Source organism: Trachypithecus francoisi, unplaced genomic scaffold (assembly GCF_009764315.1).
Source record: "Trachypithecus francoisi isolate TF-2019V2 unplaced genomic scaffold, Tfra_2.0 Lachesis_group12, whole genome shotgun sequence".
NCBI lineage: Eukaryota > Metazoa > Chordata > Mammalia > Primates > Cercopithecidae > Trachypithecus > Trachypithecus francoisi.
In genome coordinates this window covers 83,344,058-83,364,950 of record NW_022681457.1, presented here as the reverse complement: position 1 = coordinate 83,364,950, position 20,893 = coordinate 83,344,058, and the positions used below count along the sequence as shown (strand labels likewise).

General features: G+C 38.6%; 1 protein-coding gene across 27 annotated transcripts in view; it reads right to left on the bottom strand.

Moving 5' to 3' along the window:
• The window catches only part of SCMH1 (Scm polycomb group protein homolog 1), a 246,088-nt gene that overhangs the window by 166,236 nt on the left and 58,959 nt on the right, over positions 1-20,893 (bottom strand). For 15 of the 27 annotated variants that reach the window (XR_004440916.1, XM_033226896.1, XM_033226888.1 and 12 more), the window contains exons 2-3: positions 17,508-17,584; positions 8,191-8,320 (exon numbers count right to left, since the gene is read on the bottom strand). Coding sequence is in view for 8 of the 27 variants with exons in the window: in XM_033226896.1 (XP_033082787.1) it covers positions 8,191-8,203 (13 nt within the window). In the remaining 19 variants the exon portion in view is untranslated. Of the gene's footprint in view, positions 1-8,190; positions 8,321-15,578; positions 15,631-17,507; positions 17,585-20,893 lie in introns of all 27 variants that reach the window. The other 12 variants (XM_033226890.1, XM_033226886.1, XM_033226885.1 and 9 more) reach the window with 2 other exon arrangements.

Here is a 20,893-nt window from a genome sequence, read left to right as displayed (position 1 = left end):
AGGCAGGAGAATGGCGTGAACCCGGGAGGCGGAGCTTGCAGTGAGTGGAGATCGCGCCACCGCACTCCAGCCTGGGCGACAGAGCGAGACTCCGTCTCAAAAAAAAATAAAAAAAAAAAACCTATGAATAAATTTATCCAAGGAGGTAAAAGATCTCTACAAGGGAAACCACAAAACACTGATGAAAGAAATGGAAGAGGATACAAACAAATAGAAAGATATCTCATGTTCATGGATTGGAAGGCTTAATATTGTTAAAATAACCATACTACCAAAAGTCATCTATAGAGTCAATGCAATCCCTATCAAAATACCAATGACATTCTTCACAAAAATAGAAAAAAAATTCTAAAATTTGTATGGAATCATAAACGTCTCCAAATAGCCAAAGCAAACCTGAGCAAAAAAGAACAAAGCTGGAGGCATCACACTACTGGATTTCAAAATATATAACAAAGATACGGTAAACAAAACACCATGGTACTGGCATAAGAACACACATATATACCAATGGAACCCAGAATAGAGAACCCAGAAATAAATCCATGTATTTACAGCCAACTGATTTTTGAGAAAGGCATCAAGAACACTCACTGGGGAAGGGACAGTCTCCTTAATAAATAAAGTTTTTCTCCACTGGGAAGTAAAGTTTTATCCACTGGGAAAACTGGATATCCATATGCAGAAAAATTAAACTAGACCCCTGTACATAAAAATAAAACTAGACCTCTCACCATGTACAAAAATCAATTAAAAACAGATCAATACTTAAATGAAGGCCTGAAACCATAGAACTACAAAAAAAAAAAAAAAAAACACACAGGAGAAATGCTTCAAGACATTGATCTGGGCAAACATTTTATGGAGAAGACCTCAAAAGCAAAGGCAACAAAAGCAAAATTACACAATTAGACATCATGAGATTATATCAAACTAAAAAGCTTCCGCATAGCAAAGGAAACAATCAACAGAGGGAAAAGAGTGCAGAATCGGAGAAATATATGTAAACTATTCATCCAACAAGGGATTAATATCTAGAACATGCAGGGAGCTCAAACAACAGCAAAAACCAAAAAACTCCCCCAAAACACAAAACAACAAATAATCTGATTTAAAAATAAACAAATGAGCTGAACAGATATCTCTCAAAAGAAGACACAGAAATGGCTAACAGGTATATGAAAAAATGCTCTGCATCACTAATCATCAGGGAAATGCAGATCAAAACCACAATGAGATATCATTTTACCCTAGTTACAGTGGCTACTGCTAAAAAGACAAAAATAAATGCTGACAAAAATGTGGAGAAAGGGGAACTCTTATTCACTGTTGGTGGTATAGTAAATTAGTACAGCTATTACGGAAAACAGGATGAAGGTTCCTCAAAAATCTAAAAAGAATACTACCATGTGATCCAGCAATTCCAATATTGGGTATATAACCATAGGAAAGGAAATCAGTATGTCAAAAAGTTATCTGCACTCCCATGTTTATTGCAGCACTATTCATAATAGTCAAGATATGGGATAAACCAAAGTGTCCGTCATTAGATAAACAGATAAAGAAAATAGGGTATATATAAACAATGGGATACTATTTAGCCATAAAAAGAATGAAATTCTGTCATTTGTGGCAACATGGATTAGCTTGTAGAACATCAGGTTAATGAAATAAACCAGGCACAGAAAGAGAAATACTACATGTTTTCAGTCATATGTGGAAGCTACAAAAGTAGACCTCATAGTAGACAGAATAGTGGTTACTAAAGGGAAAAAAGGGGAGGTAGGGGGACAAATATAAAAGTACAGCTAAATAAAAGAAATAAGTTATAGTATTCTACAGCACTATAGGTGACTATAATTAATGAGAACTTATTGTGTATTTTCAAACAGCAAAAAGAGCGTATTTCTGAATGCTCCCAACACAAATAAATGATAAATGTTTGAAGGGATCGATATGCTAATTACCGATTCGATCATTACACATTGTGTACATGTATTGAAATATCACACTGTACCCAATAAATATGTACAATTATGTTTCAATTTAAAAATAAGACAAAACCAAAAAATCTCCAATTTTTTTTTTTTTTAAACTGCCACCTAAAAAATAAATAAATAAATAAATAAAAATAAAAACTGCCACCTAGCTACTCTGGGCTCCTCACGCCTCTGAGTCAACAGGTGAAGAGGGAGTTGCCGTGTTGTTGCCTGAGGTGATTCATCCAGACTATCAAGGAGAAACTGAACTACTACTCCACAATGGAAGAACTGAAGAGTATGTCTAGAATACAGGAGATACCTTAGGGTGTTTCTCAGTATTACTCCACTCTGTGATTAAGGCCAATGGATAACTACAAAAATGCAATCCAGGCAGAACTACAAATGGGCCAAACCTTTGGGTCACCCTGCTGGGTAAAGAATCATGAGGTTCTTGCAGAAGGCAAAAATAAAAAATTTAAAAAAATACAGAATAGGTAAGTTATAAATACCAGCAATAAATATGTGACCAGTACAGAAACAACTGTAATTGTTCTGAGTATTTCCTCCTTATTTCATTATGAATGTTTGTTTGTACATACACACATATTAAGCAAATATCTTTGCGTTCTTTCCTATCTTTTCTTATCATGTAACAAAAGTTGTATTGACTTTATATCAATATTTAAGTATTGCTAATTTTACATCATAATATTTAAGTTACAGACTATCAGGAGAAGAGTAAACATCACTGAAGAACTTCACTCTCCTGGGGAGGGGGTTAGTGTGTTTTCGGTTGTATGCAGGATAGCTGTTTATGTTAGGTACAAAAATGACCCTGTTACTATCTTCATTTGGAGATCAAATATGGCTTAAGGAAATACATATAGGTGCTGAGTTGAAAGGAGTACTTGTGATAGTTAACTTTATTTGTCAATTTAACTGGGCTAAGGGATGCCCAGATAGCTGGTAAACATTATTTCTGAGTGTATCTGTGGTTGTATTTCTTGAAGAGATTAACATTTGAATCAGCAGACTGAGTAAAGAATATTGCTCTCACCAAGGTGTGTGGGCATTATGCAATCCACTGAGGGTGGATTTTTTGTGCAAATAGCACAAAAAGATGAAGGAAGAGTGAATTCTCTCGTTTTGTGAGCTAGGATATCCATCTTATCCTGTCCTTAGACAATGGAGCTCCTAGTTCTTGAGCCTCAGACAACAGTCCCCTCTACCTTCCCCACTGGTTTTCAGGTCTTCGGCACTGAAGGCAGAGTTACACCATCAGCTCCCTGATTCTTAGGTCTTTGGACTCAGACTAATGGCACCAGCTTACAGATAGTATATCATGGGATTTCTCAGCCTCTATAATTCTGTGAGCCAATTCCCACAATAAATCTCTCTCTACCTACCTACCCAGCTCCCATTGTTTCTGTTTTGGGGGAGAACCCTACTACTAGGTCAGAGTGAGTATTTTAAAACATAAAACAGATAAGGTCATTTCTCTCCTGAAGGACCTCCAATAGCTTCATACTCAGTTAAGCATGCTTTACAAAGCCATGCAGGATTTGATTCCTCCCACCTCTCTAATCTTATCTGTTATGACTTCTCCCTTTTCTACTACATTCCAGCAACACTGGCCAGTGTTTGTCTTCTCTCCTGGTTTTTACATCCCCTGTCTTTCTAGTAGCCTGCTATGCCTGTTTTCCTCTGAATCATTAGTAAAGATTAAAAACTAGATTAGGCTTTAAAATCACTGAAAAATATATTAGGGGATCATGATTAAATTTATGTTTAAAATTTTTCATAATTAGAAAACATATTCTTAAAAATTAAACATACAATATATATTCCATTTATATACAAGTTTTTAGTACTATATTGCTTAAGTAAAGATGAGCTACCAGTATACCAAAATTAATCAAAGGAAGCCACATCAAATAGAAACCAGGTTGAAAGATCATCAGTAAAACAATATTCAAAAGCAACCAATGCAATTTTAAAAAATTAGTCTAGCTTGGGCAACAGAGCAAGACTTGTCTCAAAAAAAAAAAAAAAGAAAGAAAGAAAAGAAAAGAGGAAGTATTCCAGTAAAGAAACAAAATCCATATTCAATTATCCAGCAAAATGAACAAAACAACAAATAGTTAAGGGCAGAAAGGCATCAAATTGTTCAAAAAGTTCAGTGGCCCATGCCTGCTATCCCAGCACTTTGGGAGGCCAAGGCAGGAGGATTCATTGAGCCCAGGAGTTCGAGACCAGTCTCAGCAACATAGTGAGACCCCGTCTCTACAAAAAAATTAAAAAATTAGTTGGGCATGGAACCTGTGGTTTCAGCTACTTAAGAGGCTGCGATGGCAGGATTGCTTGAGCCCAGAAGTCCAGGCTGCAGTGAGCCAGGATTATGTCACTGCACTCCAGTCTGGGGAACAGAGCAAGATTCTGTCTCCAAAAAAAAAAAAAAAAAAAAGAACAATGAAAAAGGAACTTCTAGCTTCTAGGAAGAAATAGACTCTTGGTACAAACTACTGAAACATGGAAAGCAGTACTCAAGAAAAAGAAACAGGCCGGGCACGGTGGCTCAAGCCTGTAATCCCAGCACTTTGGGAGGCCGAGACGGGCGGATCACGAGGTCAGGAGATCGAGACCATCCTGGCTAACACGGTGAAACCCCGTCTCTACTAAAAATAATACAAAAAACTAGCCAGGCAAGGTGGCGGGCGCCTGTAGTCCCAGCTACACGGGAGACTGAGGCGGGAGAATGGCGTAAACCCGGCAGGCGGAGCTTGCAGTGAGCTGAGATGCGGCCACTGCACTCCAGCCCGGGTGACAGAGCGAGACTCCATCTCAAAAAAAAAAGAGAAAAAGAAACAAATGCATTACAAAATGTGTAATTTTTAAGTACTGCCATAAACTACTCAGTGAATCAGGTAACTCTCCCTCAATCAGGCAACTGTCCCAAAATAAAGAGAATACAGCATCTGACAGAATTCTACACATTAGAAAAGGAGCTAGTCACCTATCATGTTTTCAAAGTGTTCTAAGAATAATGGCCATGTTTCAGAGTATATTACAGTACACAGGTACTATTTAATAATCAGTTTCTATCTTTCTTCTCTGGCAGTCCCTATCCCAGTTAACATAACAAATCAGAAACCTGTAATCCCTTTTGCCCTCCAAATCCAACTGGTTATCCAATTCTGTTAGTTGTACCTCTAAAATAACCATCTCCTCTCTTTAATCTCCCCTGCCGCTATTCAGAGTTTAGGATTTCATTATCTCTCACGTTGACCAATAAAAAGTTATTTAATTCCTTTGTTTGTTCTCACTGCTTTCCAATCATACATCAGCACTATTTTTCCAAAATACAAATCAGATAAAACATGTCACTAGCCCATTTAAAAGTCTTCAAGGATCAATCCCTAAACTGTATCCAAACTGTATCCAGACATATACTCTTTCCAAGCTCATACAACTGTAAACTGCATCCAAACTCATACTCTTTCATACCTCTGGACCCTCCCCTTTTCTCTATTTGGGAAATTCCTATTTGTTCCTCACAGTCCAGGAAAATATTATTTTGTAACAGCTTTCTGGTGACAGCCCTAAGCAAAGTAGTAGTGCCACCTCCTACATTTATGCCTGTCAGAGTGTCAGAGCTAAATAATCTTAAGCCAGTCAGTATTCCTAGAGTTTGGCACACAGCAAGCAGGAAAAAAAAAAAAAAAAAAAAAAAACTTGTCTTTTTACTAAATGTAGAAAGTTATGCAATGAGAGAAAAGTTATCCATATTAAAAAGTCAGTATTTCAATGCACACTCTCATCAAAACAACTGTGACATAGAGGATGATACCTAGAAACCAGATGGTAAGATATCAATTACTCAAGTTAATAAACAATAACTGAAAACAGGTAACTTAAAACTGCAGATAGTATGTCATTTATATTTAGTTTTAGAATGTATTATTTTTTCTATTACAGATTTGCCATTTCAGTCATGCTTTACCTAAGCTAATATTAAAAATGAACTTACCATTTTTAAAGGATACAGTTGCAGTTCTGCAAAATGAAAAAAGTTCTAGAGATTGATGATGGTGATGGGTGCACAACAATGTGAATGTCTTCAGTGTCACTGAACTGTACACTAAAATATTATTAAAATGGTAAATTCTGTGTTATGTATACTTCTTGAAATTAATTAATTTTAAAAAATAAACTTGCATTCCTGGGATGTCAGGGTCAGGGGAGGTTCAGAGGTTGCTGCACTGATTCCATTTCAGATTCAACTAATACTTACCATTACTATATATACCAGGCCCAGTGCCAGGTATTTTCATATATTCCATCTCCATCTCAGGTACTATTAATATCGCCTTACAGATGACAAATTTAGGGCTCAATAAGTTAAACTATGCCATAGAGGCAAAGAACTGAACAGGAAACAGCAATGAAAGATATGTAATAGTCCACAAAGGGAGTAAATCTGACAATTAAAAAACTGAATTGAAATAATGCTCTAAATCCTGCTTATGTTTAGATTAATTCATTCAACAAACATTTATTACCACTGTTTGCCAGTCATTATTCTAAGCACTGGAGATATATCATTAAAGATAGAAAACCCCTGTTCTAGTTTACCTGCTACTAGAATGCTCACCAGGGATTTCACAAAATGTAGTCTTTTGATTGGAGGCATTCGACAAAGCATTCACCACAGGGAAGCAGATGTCAGAGAGAGACTTTCTGACAATGAGAATTGTACTGTGGAGGACTGGTTATACACTAAAATGTACAAGCAGAAAGGCTGAATGACTACTTATCACCAAAGATGCTGAAACTTTTCCAAGCTGAGAGAAAAATTCACAGGTTGTAAAGGGAGATAACTAGATAAACTTCTAAGACCCTATTCAACCTTGCAATTCTGTTTCACTAAGCATCAAACAATATTACGGGAGCTGAGATATTATAGTAGCAACTATCTATATCTTATGTGTGTATTTGTGTTTGATCACATGTATATCTTAATAATGAACTATCTGCTAGTAAAAATTATGTCTTATTTTCCTTACTATCTCACATATCTAGGTCAATAAAATGAATCAATGAACGCAATATTATAGGTTTAAAGAGGGTAGCTTCCTATTAAATCTTGTACAATTTGATATTTAAATTCCATTTCCAACTTACTATTTTCAAAATAACACTCTTAAAATCTTTGATATTTCCGTACTGAAATTGCATTCATCCATGCTTCAAACGAAAAATTCACTGACCACCTAAGTTCCAGCCCTGTGTTAGGTAATAAGGATTAAAAAAACAACAAGGCACCCTCTCTTAGTCTAGAAGACAGAGAGTTACCTAAGTGTGATAAAGTGTTATGACCTCCCTAGTAGCTGGAACTACAGGCTCACACCACCATGACTGGCTACGCTTCTGTATTCTTTGCAGCAATGGGGTTTTGCTATGTTGCCCAGGCTGGTCTCCAATTCCTGCGCTCAAGCAATTGGCCCACCTTGGCCTCCCAAAGTGCTGGGATTACAGGTGAGAGCCCCCATGCCCCTTCTTCTTTTTACCTTTCTTAATGTGGCTACTAGAAAACTTTAAACTACATAAGTGGCTTGCATTGTATTTCTGTTGCCACAGCGAACAAATTCATTAAATAATAGTTTCCTTTCTTAATAATTATTTATCACGTAGCCAAACTGTTACAGATTTTTTTTTTTTTTTTTTTTTTTTTTTTGAGATGGAGTTTTGCTCTTGCTGCCCAGGCTGGAGTGCAACAGTGAGATCTCAGCTCACAGCAACCTCTGCCGCCTGGGTTCAAGCAATTCTGCCTCAGCCTCCCAAGGAGCTGATATTACAGACATGTGCCACCATGCCCGCCAGTTTTGTATTTTTAGTAGAGATGGGGTTTCTCCATGTTGGTCAGGCTGGTCTCGAACTCCCGACCTCAGGTGATCCACCCACCTTGGCCTCCCAAAGTGTTGGGATTACAGGCATGAGCCACCGAGAAATATTTTTAACTATTTGAAAAGCAAAACTTCAAACCTCCTCTCCCAATCTGGAAAATTCATGCCAATGACAAAAATGACATCATGGCTATAAAGAAAAGGATAATGAGTAGTCTAATTAGTCGTGAGGAATTCCTTAAAGCCGGTCCTTGCTAGGTCTCTTAATCCCTCTTACTTCCAGGATAAGGTAAAAAGATACTTACCATTAGGCTGCATAGTCAATGGACTAAAAACTGGTCTAGGAGTTAAGAAGTTGGAGATTTATCCCTGGATCCACCAATACCTTGCTCTGACATCTGACAAGTCAGTTTCTCTGTATGCTAATTTCTCCATCTGTAAAAAAGGTGGGTGGGGAGGAAGGAGAGGAACATTTATTACCTGTAAAGTACCGAGATCTCTAATTATTAACAAATTAGGCTACATTATAAGAAAAGTATTAAATTTAGATACAGATTTTTTTGCTATTAGAATATCCTGGAGTTGCAAAGTACCTTACAGCAAGTACCACAGGTTGAATTTAACTAAGCTTCTATATTCACAGAAATGAAGAATACAGATATTTGCTACATTTGGTCCCATGCAAATATTAAATTTAGTTTCCAGCTAACCAGGCTAAGCCAGAATATCAAAAGACACTAAAAACCCATTAACACTGTGTTATGCGCTGAACTGTGTCTCCCCCAAATTCATACGTCAAAGCCCTACCCCGCAATGTGATTACATTTGGAGAAGGGATTTAAGGAGGTAATTAAGGTTAAATAAAGTCATACAGGTGAGGCCCTAATCTGATATAATTGGTTCCTTTAAAACAAAAGGATGAGACATGAGATATCTCTTTCTCCCACACAGAGAAAAATGCCACATGAGGACTCAGAAAGAAGGTGTCATCTGTAAGCTAAGGAGAGAGACCTCATCTCTAGCCTCTCCTGCCAGCATCTTGACACTGAACTTCCAGCCCTCAGAAGTTTGAGGATATAAATTTCTATTGTTTAAGCCACTCAGTCTGTGGTATTCTGTTATGGCACCCCAAGCACATGGTCACAGGACAAATGGGACTGTAGCAATTCTTTGGGAGTACCTCAGTTCCCCTAAAGAACTTTCACTCTTTTCTTTATTACAGTCAGAGTGGTAGTAAAATAGAACAAAAACAAAGTAAAAACAAAACAAAAAATGCTGAATTTGACGTTAAAATTTTACCCTAATTTGAATCTCAACTCTATCATGCCTTAATGTTTATTTTCCCTTTAAGACGTTAGGCAGGTAACATGGCTGGACACGGTGGCTCACGTCTGTAGTCCCACTTTGAGAGGCTGAGGCTGGCAGATTATTGAGGTCAGGGGTTCGAGACCAGCCTGGCCAACATGGCAAAACCCCATCTCTACTAAAAACACAAAAATTAGCCAAGCATGGTGGCACATGCTTGTAATCCCAGCTACTCGGGAGGCTGAGGCATGAGAATCACTTGAACCCAGGAGGCAGAAGTTGCAGTGAGCAGAGATCATGCCACTGCACTCCAGCCTGGGCAACAGAGTGAGACTCTGTCAAAAAAAAAAAAAAAAAAAAAAAGACTTTAGGCCAGTAACTTAACTGAATCTCAGTTTTCTTATTAGTCGAATAGGAACAATAATCCCAATGCTACCTGCTTCACTGGGCTGCTGTAAATAACAAATGAAAAATGGCTTTGAAAGTGCTTAATGGCTGGGTGTTGTGGCTCACACCTATAAGGAGGTTAAGGCAGGAGGGTAACCTGTAATCCCAGTATTTTAGGAGGCTGAAGTGCGGGGGATTGCCTGAACTCAGGAGTTTGAGACCAGCCTGGGCAACACAGTGAGACCCCATCTCTACAAAAAATTTTAAAAATTTAGCTGGGCATGGGGTACACACCTGTGGCCCCCGCTACTCAGGAGACAGAAGTAGGAGGACTGAGTTGAGCCCAGGAGGCTGCAGTAAGCTGTGATCCCGTCACTGCACTCCAGCCTGGGCAATAGAGACCTTGTCTCAAAAAAAAATTAAAAATTAAAAAATAAAAAAAAACATAACATAAAAATAAAAAGTGTGCAATGTGGATACCAAGGATTATTAAAGAAAAAATTGCTGTTTAATACCTTTCTCACAAGGAAAAGTCAGATCTTGAATAATACAACGTACTTACAAAAAGAACATCACAACCACCTGTTACTGGTTAGCACCCAAGGATTCTGTGTTCGCAATCTGACTAACGACTCTAAGGAATATCTGCTAGAATTACTTCTACTTTGCCACTTCTTCCTTTGTTTTCTCTTATTGTTGGCTGGGACCTTTAAAATTTATGGTAAGCCTGGGCATGGTGGCTCATGTCTGTAATTCCAGCACTTTTTGGGAGGCTGAGGCAGGAGAATTGTTTGAGCTTAGGAGTTTGAGACTCAGAAACATGGTGAAACCCCATCTCTACAAAAAAATATAAAAATTAGCCAGGCATGGTGGTGTGTGTACCTACAGTTCCAGCTACTTGGGAGGTTAAGGCAGGAGGATCACCTGAGCTTGGGAGGTCAAGGCTGCAGTGAGCTATGATCATACCACTGTACTCCAGCCTCAGCAACAGCGAGAAACACTGTCTCAAAATAAATAAATAAAAATAGGGCCAGGCGTGGTGGCTCACACCTGTAATCCCAGCACTTTGGGAGGCCGAGGCAGGTGTATCATGAGGTCAGGAGATGGAGACCATCTTGGCTAACGCGGTGAAACTCCCTCTGTACTAAAAATACAAAAAAAAATTAGCCAGGCGTGGTGGTGGGCACCTGTAGTCCCAGCTACTCGAGAGGCTGAGGCAGGAGAATGGCGTGAACCCGGGAGGCAGAGCTTGTAGTGAGCTGAGATCACGCCACTGCACTCCAGCCTGGGTGACAAAGCAAGACTCAGTCTCAAAAAAATAAATAAATAAATAAACAAAATAAACCAAATAAAATAATCTTCTTGGAGGATGTGAAAGTTCCTGTATTTATTCCAAAAGATAGTAATGGCACTAAGGGGTTGGAATAAGAACAGTAACGTGAATCCTCAAAATGCATTTTTAGAGCCCTGAAGCATTAAGAGATTAGTCTTAGGAATACCCTAGAAAATATATCCACTTCAATTTCTGAGAAAAGAGCACAAGAACGCAGACTACTAATATCCAAAGCAGTGCCTCCAGAGTACCTGGGATTACAGACATGTGCCACCATGCTTGGCTAATTTTTGTATTTTTAGTAGAGGTTTCACCATGTTGGCCAGGCTGGTCTCGAACTCCTGACCTCAAGGATCTGCCAGCCTCAGCCTCTCAAAATTTAATGCAATGATGGAAATGTTCAATATTCCTGTTGTCCAATGGGTAGCCACTAGCCACATGTGGCTATTTAGGACTTGAAATGTAGCTAGTGCAACTGAGTGCATTTTTTATTGTATTTAATTTTTTTTTTTTTTTTTTTTGAGACGGAGTCTCACTCTGTCGCCCAGGCTGGAGTGCAGTGGCCAGATCTCAGCTCACTGCAAGCTCTGCCTCCTGGGTTCACGCCATTCTCCTGCCTCAGCCTCCCGAGTAGCTGGGACTACAGGCGTCCGCCACCTCGCCCGGCTAGTTTTTTGTATTTTTTAGTAGAGACGGGGTTTCACAGTGTTAGCCAGGATGGTCTCGATCTCCTGATCTCGTGATCCGCCCGTCTCAGCCTCCCAAAGTGCTGGGATTACAGGCTTGAGTATTTAATTTTCATTAAATTTAAATTTAATTAGACAAACATGGTAGTGGCTACTCATTGCATAGTGCAGATCTGGAGAATGTAATGACTCCGTATTTCTGGAAGTCATTGAAAGAAGTATAATAGGTAGTAGAAAAATCCGTAAGGCTATGGCAGTATCCTTTCAAAATGTAATAAAACAATCACAACAGGTCACCCCTTGAAGCAAGTAAAAGTAGAAAAAATTCTTCATATATTAAGATATAATTAAAAACTTAGTTACAAATTATCACTTGTATATTAACAACAGTCAAATTATTAACATATAACTATCATTTTAAGTGTTTACTACATGCCAGATATGTGTTAAGTATTTCAAAGAACAGGAAGGGAGGAATATTTCCCCTAGAAATGGAAACTGGAAAACAGAAAAAAAGATGCATCAAATGTACTTCTGAAAACTCAAAAAGAAAAGACAGAACTCTCAGTTTTAGATAAATCATAATACTATGCCAATATGCACAGAAATTAAAATGGAAAAGCTGTGAGCAGAACATCTGCTCACTGTGGTGATGAAGGACAAGCTACAGGCAGGAGGGACACAGGGAACTCGTCTGGGATGCACCAGACAGGGGACTCGTCTGGCATGCGCCATTGATCAGCCACTCTCTGATTAACAAAGTTTTTTTGTTGTTGCTGTTTTGTTTTGAGACAGAGTTTCACTCTTGTTGCTCAGGCTGGAGTACAGGGGCGCAATCTCGGCTCACTGCAACCTCTGCCTCGCGGGTTCCAGTGAACCTCAGCCTCCCAAGTAGCTGGGATTACAGGTGCCTGCCACCAAGCCTGGCTAATTTTTTGTATTTTTAGTAGAGACAGGGTTTCGTCATGTTGGCCAGGCTGATCTCGAACTCCTGACCTCAGGTGATCTATCCTTCTTGGCCTCCCAAAGTGCTGGGATTACAAGGCATGAGCCACTGCGCCCAGCCAAGTATTCTTAGCACATCTCAGCTGATTCTCTGCCCCCAGCTCTCCTTCATTTACTTTTACTTTATTAGGAGATAAGTATGATGAGATGTAATATTCTTCTGGAATGATCCACCAGAAGAAGGGGGAGGAAGGAAACTGGCCAATCTCTTTCTCAAAGAAAGCAATAAATCCTGTCTCCTCCATGTAGCAGAGATGAACAAAGAAGAGGGAGCATATCTCTTTGGTGTTCCCCCTGCTCCACTTGCTTTGTAGTAACTATACATCTTTGTGTATGCACAGAGAAGAACCCATGAGAACACCAGTATTTCCTTTAACAAGTAATCCAGCTACCAATAAGTGGCTAATGAAAATGCCATGACTTCCTTTGTCCTACAGGCAGTCCTAGTATTCTTTAACTATGTATAATGATTACCCTTTCCAGAAGCTTGCAGAGGTGTGAGGCAGAGCAAAAGAGAAGCTAATGCTTTTTGGAATGCTTCGGGCTCATGCTTCTTGAACAGAGAAGAAGTTCAGTGGTTCCTATAGTGCCAAATCATGCTAGCAGACATATATGGATCTGATGTCATTAAATAATGCATCAGCATCATCATTATTCCAGTCAATATTTGGAATAAGGACAATGACAGTCCTGGATGTTCCACTCCTGCCAGTCCAAACACATCAGAAGTAGGATTTTATGTTTAATTCTAGGTCCTATATTTTGAATGAGATACAGATGCACAATCTCATTTAAAGGAAAGCAACAAGGAGAGTGAGAATTTAAGAAACTAGGGAAGGTTAACTAGAAGGAAAGACTCAGGGGAAACATGAGAACTGTTTGCAAATATCTGGAGGGATTTCATGTAGGAGAGAGATGAGATTTGCTCTACTTGTTCAATATTACTCCAAGGGAGAGAGTTAGAACTAGTGGGTGGAAGCTATAGGTAGATAAGCTTTAGCACATTATTAGGAAGAACTTTCTGCCAGTCAGAGCTCTGTATCCAAAAGTGGGATAAGCTCTCTGGGAAGGAAAGGCATGAATTTGCCATCATTAAGGATGTGAAAGCAGAGGTAAAATAACCTATTGGTGAAGATATTAAATCATTAGGAGGATGAGGGAGGCTGGACTGGGTAATCTTTAAAGTTCCTTCCAAATCTGAGACTCCAAATCTGAGTCCTGATTTCATTATTATAAACAACACTGTGCAAGTTTAGGTTTTGCAGCATGGACAGTATGTGTGTGCGTGTATGTACGTGTGGATACAAATATATACAATACCAACTTTCTCTCTGAAGCCTTACATAAGTGTGATGTGGGGACAGAAGACATAACATAGTATCATCACCAAGAGTGGTGAAGACACCACTCTTCTGTGTCTTCATCTACCATTTACTGGCACTGTGGTAGGCACTTCACATAACTTACATACTTAAGGTATCTTTTAAGTTAGTTAGTTTTTAAGAGACAGGTCTCACCCTGTTGCTCAGGCTGGAGTACAGTGGAATGATCATAGCTCACTGCAGCCTCAAACTCCTGGACTCATGCAATCCTCCTACCTCAGCTTCCTGAGTGGCTAGGATTACCGGTGTGCATCAATGCGCCTGCCTAACTTTTTAATTTTTTGTAGAGGCGAGGTCTCATTATGTTACCCAGGCTGGTCTTGAACTCCTGGCCTCAAGCAATCCTCTTGCCTTGGCCTCCCAAAATGCTGGGATTATAGATTTGAGTCACCGTGCCTGGCCCCCTTTTAAGTTCTATCATATTGCAGGTTTATGGGCAAGGCCCAGCTCAATTATTTCCACTGTAGCTACTACAACATAACTTGGCTGAAATCTCTTCCTTCTTTGAAATAATGAACAATGTGTGCCTGCTTTATTTTACACAGTAAATATAGTACTGACAAGTGTAAATGAAATTTTTTATTAAAATTAAGTATATTTGGACATACCAATATGGCTAGTTAAAAGCAATCTTTATAAAAATAAGTTCAATGTTCACTGCAAAGTAATCTGCTCTATAAATTTAGATTTCATATATTGGATTTTCTCCTGTACCATTTTATCCTCTGTTCAATCCAACCATGTCAAAGTCACATTGCAGTCTTTTCTTTTGTGCTTGGTAACCACTCTGCTGATATAAACATAGAACTACAGATTTGGAAGAAATGTTGAAAGTCATTTAGTTTAATGTCTCCTCCTCCTTTCACCTCCAATGCTACCATCTCTAGCCAATGTTTTCATTTGGTATACTTCTATTGGCAAAATTTTCATAGTGCATATGTATTACTTTAACATACATACAATATATATGTACTTTTTTAAAAAAAAGGTCCAAAGAGGTAAATATTTACCATAACAGTCATACAGAGTTGGACAGGAACCAGTTCTCTTAGGGAGACAGAATGAGAGAGAATGGTGTATGTTATGACTTGATACTTTCACCAATTATAATATACTTGGGGTTCTAAGGTGTGTATATTTTTGTGGGAAGGTTGAATGTCCCTTACCTCCTTGAAAGTCACTGCTAATCTATATCTCAATTGGATATATCAGCTCTTCAAGTATTTTAGGACAGGAGTGCAAGGAGAAGTTAATTGCTTTCTCGTCTCATCAAGGTTAAACGCAATGACTGACTACACAACATATCTTACTGTATGACTATATAACATGTCTTAAGTATTTGCTTCCTTGCCCTGCCCATTCTGCCTAATTCATAGTACACTCTTCAAATTGCACACCCTGCCTTCCATCATTACTCTTTTATTGTCTGTTCATTTTTTTACCATGTTGGGATAGCACATTTCCCAATTACTTGGACTAAGTACCTTATTCCAAGCTTAAGGGTATTTTTACCAAATATCTCCAGATTTCCCCTTCTCTATTATGAAGACTCTGCAGCCCGACAGCCTGGGTTCAGATTTGGTTCTATCACTTACCAGTTGTATTAACTTGACCAAGTTAGCTTAACCTCCTGTGCCTGAGTTTCCTCTGCAGCAAAATAAAGACGATAATAGCAATTATCTCATTTAGTTGTTGAGAGGATTAAATAGGACACACACACACAGACACACCACTTAGAACAGTACCTGGCACATAGTAAACACTCAGTCAATGTTAATTTATGTTGCTGCTTCCTTCTCCTTCATCATCATCCTTTGCTACTATTTAGGAAACTATTTTGCTGCAGGTCCGGAGTGTTTACTTCAAAATTTCTTTCCATTAGATTTGTGTTCCCTCTTTCTCAATCCAAACATTCTTGACATTTAATCTCTTCAGCATAGGTCTCTCTGACAAACTGGATTGGAGTAGAGCTTTCTTACCTAGCATACCTACTACTATGGCTGGTTTTCATTGAATTATGATGCACACTCATGCTTCACCAATTCACATTCTTCTTCTTTTCGTATTAAAAGCCCATTCCTAGACCAGGGGTTGGCAAACTTTTTCTGTAAGGGCCAGATGGCAAATATTTTCAGTTTTACAGGACATATGGTCTCTGTTGCAACTGCTCAACTCTGTTATCATAGCATTAAGGCAGACATATAATACACTAACAAATGAACATGGCTATGTTCCAGTAAAACTCTATTTACAAAAAACTGGGGGCAGAAGGATTTGGCCTGTGGGCCATAGATTGCCAACTACTAACCTAGAGGAATTCTTCCCTAAATAACTCAACCTGGCTCTGATCATTCCAGTATTCTACCTCAAGCATACACTATATCGTTTTACATATATTTATGTGTTTCTAGGTATTTTTGTGTGGTCAGTTTCCCACTTATATATCTGTACATACAGATCCTTATAAGGAAAGAACTGCAGCCTTTATTTCATTCATTAAACAAAATGTATCTGAGCTGAGTAACAAAATCTAAGCCTAGTAGTAACATGTTAAAGACACAAAGACAAGTTAAGTGTAAGCCTCTGTTTATGCTCACAAAGAACTCACAGATTAGTAGGAACGATAGCAATTCAAATATACAATCATCGTGTGATTTTTGCCATACAGAGATTTGCTCTAAAAAGTGCTCTGGGAAAACAGAAGAGAATGATTAACTTTGCCAGGGGTGGGGGAGGGTTGAGGAAAGCTTAATGGAGGAGATGAAGTTGAGCTAGGATTATCAGAAGAAAGACAAATAGGCATTTTAGGCATTCTTCCTAATTATGTGGAATTGAATACAGAAATGGAAATGGACAATGTGTTTGGACAATGCTAGCCATTTATTATAGATGAAAAGGGACAAAGTAAGCTACAGGGACCAATGACAGAAACTGAATGAGCTGAGGCTAGAAAAGTAGAAAGGAGGCACCTTGTGAAGAATTTTGCTTGCCATACTAAGCCAATGGTATATTGTATATTGAGGACTCTGGTATCATCCCAAAGATTATATGTTAGATATTGAAGGTCAAGATCTGAATTATTTATGATACTTAACATCCATAAAGGGGTTTTAACACTTTTTCATAGACTTTTACATACATTATTTCCAATGTTCATAGAGCTTGCATACTTACATGTCTACTAAATTCTGATACTGATTATGAACTTATGATGTAGTGGAAAGGTTAAGACTTACAGGCAAAAGATCTGGGACTTGATCTTACAGCTATTAGTTACACGATTTTGAGTAAGTCTCTTACACCTTTACTGTTTCTATAAAACAGGATTAATAACATATTTATCTCATAAGTATGTGTAGTTTGCAGATAATAAAGACACACATAATTTGTAACAATTGCAGAATAAAATGTCAAGAAAGGGTAAGTTCTTTTATTTGCTCTGTTTTTTGTGACACATATATTCATTCATAGCCTAAATAGAGGATAACTCTCTATTTCTACTATGTATAAATACAGGTTCTGACCTTTTCAAGGATCTGATTTTTGCATGGTTCGGCTATATCATATAGGAAATCATTCTTCCTTAGTACGATGTAGAAATCTAAAAGCAAAAGATAGAAAAAAATAGAAATATGAACTACTGTAGATCAAAGAAGACATGCAGTGAAATTAGATTTTATCAGAGGAAGCCAGAAGGCTGGATACCCAGAGAGGGCTTCCCAAGGGCAGCAATTTGGTTAAGTTTCCAATTTCCAGGATACTTTCCTCAGCTTTGTGAGTTCAGAACCCTGATTCTGTTAAAAATGGAACAGACTCTTGTGGATATAGCTATAGGTCATACACAATAATGGGTAAACTAGAATGTTAATTTATTAATTTACTGTGAGAAATATAACCGCCTAAAATATTTACTGGTATGTGACCGGGGCCATTCAACTTTAAAGGTGCATCTACACAGGAATCCAAATGAGAACCAGATTTCTTGGGCAGTGTGGAACCAGAGTAAGGAGTTATTTGTCTAACTCAGAAGTTGGCAAACTTTTCCTATAAAGAGCCAGATAGGCTGGGCATGGTGGCTCACACCTATAATCCCAGTACTGTGGGAGGCCCAAGGTGGGTGGATCACCTGAGGTCAGGAGTGCAAGACCAGCCTGACCAACATGGAGAAATCCCATCTCCACTAAAAATACAAAATTAGCTGGGCTTGGTGGTGCATGCCTGTAATCCCACCTACGAGGGAGGCTGAGGCCGGAGAATCGCTTGAACCTGGGAGGTGGAGGTTGTGGTGAGCCGAGATCATGCCATTGCACTCCAGCCTGGACAACAAGAGTGAAACTCCATCAAAAAAAAAAAAAAAAAAAAAGCTAGATGATAAATATTTGCAGCTTAGCAGGCCATGTGGCCTCTGTTGAAACATGAAAGTAGCCATAGATAATACAGAAATGAATGGGCATGGCTGTGTTCCAATAAAACTTTAATTTCAAAAACAGCCCTTAAGAATGCAAAAATCTTCAACAAAATACTAGCAAATAAAATTCAGTAGCATAGTAAGAGCACACACAATTAGTAAGAGCATACACAATTACCAAGTGAGGTTTATTCCCAGAATACAAGGATGGTTCAACACATGAAAATCAAACAGTGTAATATACCACAAATAGAAAGAAGTAAAAAAAAAAAAAAACAAACAAAAAAGGCACACAGTAATCTCGATGTAGTGAAAGCATTTGACAAAATTAAAATTTAATGTGCTTTATAATGAAAATATTCCATAAACTAAGAATAGAAGGGAACTTCTTCAACATAATAAAGGCCATATATAAAAAACTCACAGCTAATATTATACTCAATGGTGAAGGACTGAAAGCTTTTCCCCTACTAAGATTAGGAATAGGACAAAGATAGCCACTTTTACCATTTCTATTAAACACAGTACTGGAAGTTCCAGCTAAAGTAATTAGGCAAGAAAAAGGAATTAAAGGCATACAGATTTGAAAGGAACAAGTGAAATGATCTCTGTTTGCAGATGATATAATCTTATATGTAGGAAACCCTAAACATTCCACAAAAAAGCTGTTAAAGCTAATAAATGAATTCAGCAAAGTTGCAGGATACAAAGTCACAAAGTTTAGTTGCATTTCTATACACTAGCAATGAACAGTGTGCAAAGAAAATTAAGAAAATAATTCCATTTAAATAGTATCAAAAAGAATAAAATAGGAATAAATTTAACCAACAAGGCTAAAGACTTGTACACTGAAAACTACAAAATATTGCAGAAAGAAATTAAAGATGTAAGTAAACGAAAAGATATTCTGCTCTGTGTTCATGAACTGAAAGACTAATATTGTTAAGATGGCAGTACTACCCAAAGCAATCTACAGATTCAACGCAATCCCTATCAAAATCCAAACGGCATTTTTGCACAAATAGAAAAAGTTGTCCTAAAATTCACATAGAATCTTAAAGGATTTCAGATAGCTCAAACAATCTTAAAAAAAAAAGAACAAAATTAGAAAACTTATACTTTCTGATTCCAAAACGTACTACAACGGTACAGTAATCAAAATAGTATAGTATTGGTATAAGGATAAACAGACCAATGTAATAGAACAGAGAGCTCAAAAATAGTCAATAAATTTTTAATAAAAGTCCCAAGACCATTTAATGGGAAAAGGATACTCTTCAACAAACAAGTCTGGGAAAACTGAATATCCACATGCAGGAGAATGAAGTTGAATACTTATCTTATACCATATACAAAAAAAAATTAACTCAAAATGTGTCAAAGACTTAAATACATATAAGAGCTAAAACTATAAAACTCTTAGAAGAAAATATAGGGGAAAATCTTCAACATTTTAAATTTGGCAATGACTATAGGATATGACAAATAAAACACAGGCAACAAAACAGAAAACAGATAAACTGGACTTCACCAAAATGAAAAACTTCTGTGTATCAAAAGATACTATCATGAGGGTGAAAAGACAGCCCACAGAATCAGAGAAAATACTTGCAAATCATGTTTGTAGTCTGTCAATATCCAAAATATACACAGAACTCCTATAATTCAACAACAACAAGAACAAAAAACCTAAACAACCCAATTCAAAAATGGGCAAAAGACAATTCTCCAAAGAAGATATACAGATGGCCAATAACCACACGAAAAGATGCTCAGCATCAATAATCATTAAAGAAATGCAAAAATGAGAAGACCGGTGATTTCTGCATTTTCAACTGAGGTACTGGGGTCATCTCTCTAGGGAGTGCCGGACAATCGGTGCTGGTCAGCTGCTGCAGCCTGACCAGCGTGAGCTGAAGCAGGGCGAGGCATCGCCTCACCTGGAAGCGCAAGGGGGAAGGAAATCCGTTTTCCTAGCCAGGGGAACTGAGACACATAACATCTGGAAAATCGCGTAACTCCCACCCCAATACTGCGCTTTAAGGAAACAGGCACACCAGGAGAATATATCCCACACCTGGCCGGGAGGGTCCCACGCCCACGGAGCCTCCCTCACTGCTAACACAGCCCTCTGCGGCGATCTATCCGCAAGGCAGCAGCGAGGCTGGGGGAGGGGCGCCCGCCATTGCTGAGGCTTAAGTAGGTAAACAAAGCCGCTGGGAAGCTCGAACCGGGTGGAGCTCACAGCAGCTCAAGGAAACCTGCCTGTCTCTGTAGACTCCACCTCTGGGGACAGCCCACAGCTGAGGTCCAATAGGGAAAGCAGCGGGGGCGGTGCAGAGGCGAACGACTCTGTCTGACAGCTTTGGGGAGAGCCGTGGATCTCCCAACGCGGAGGTTGAGATCCGAGAACGGACACACTGCCTGCTCAGGTGGGTCCCTGACCCCTGAGTAGCCTAGCTGGGAGACATCCCCCACTAGGGGCAGTCTGACACCCCACAC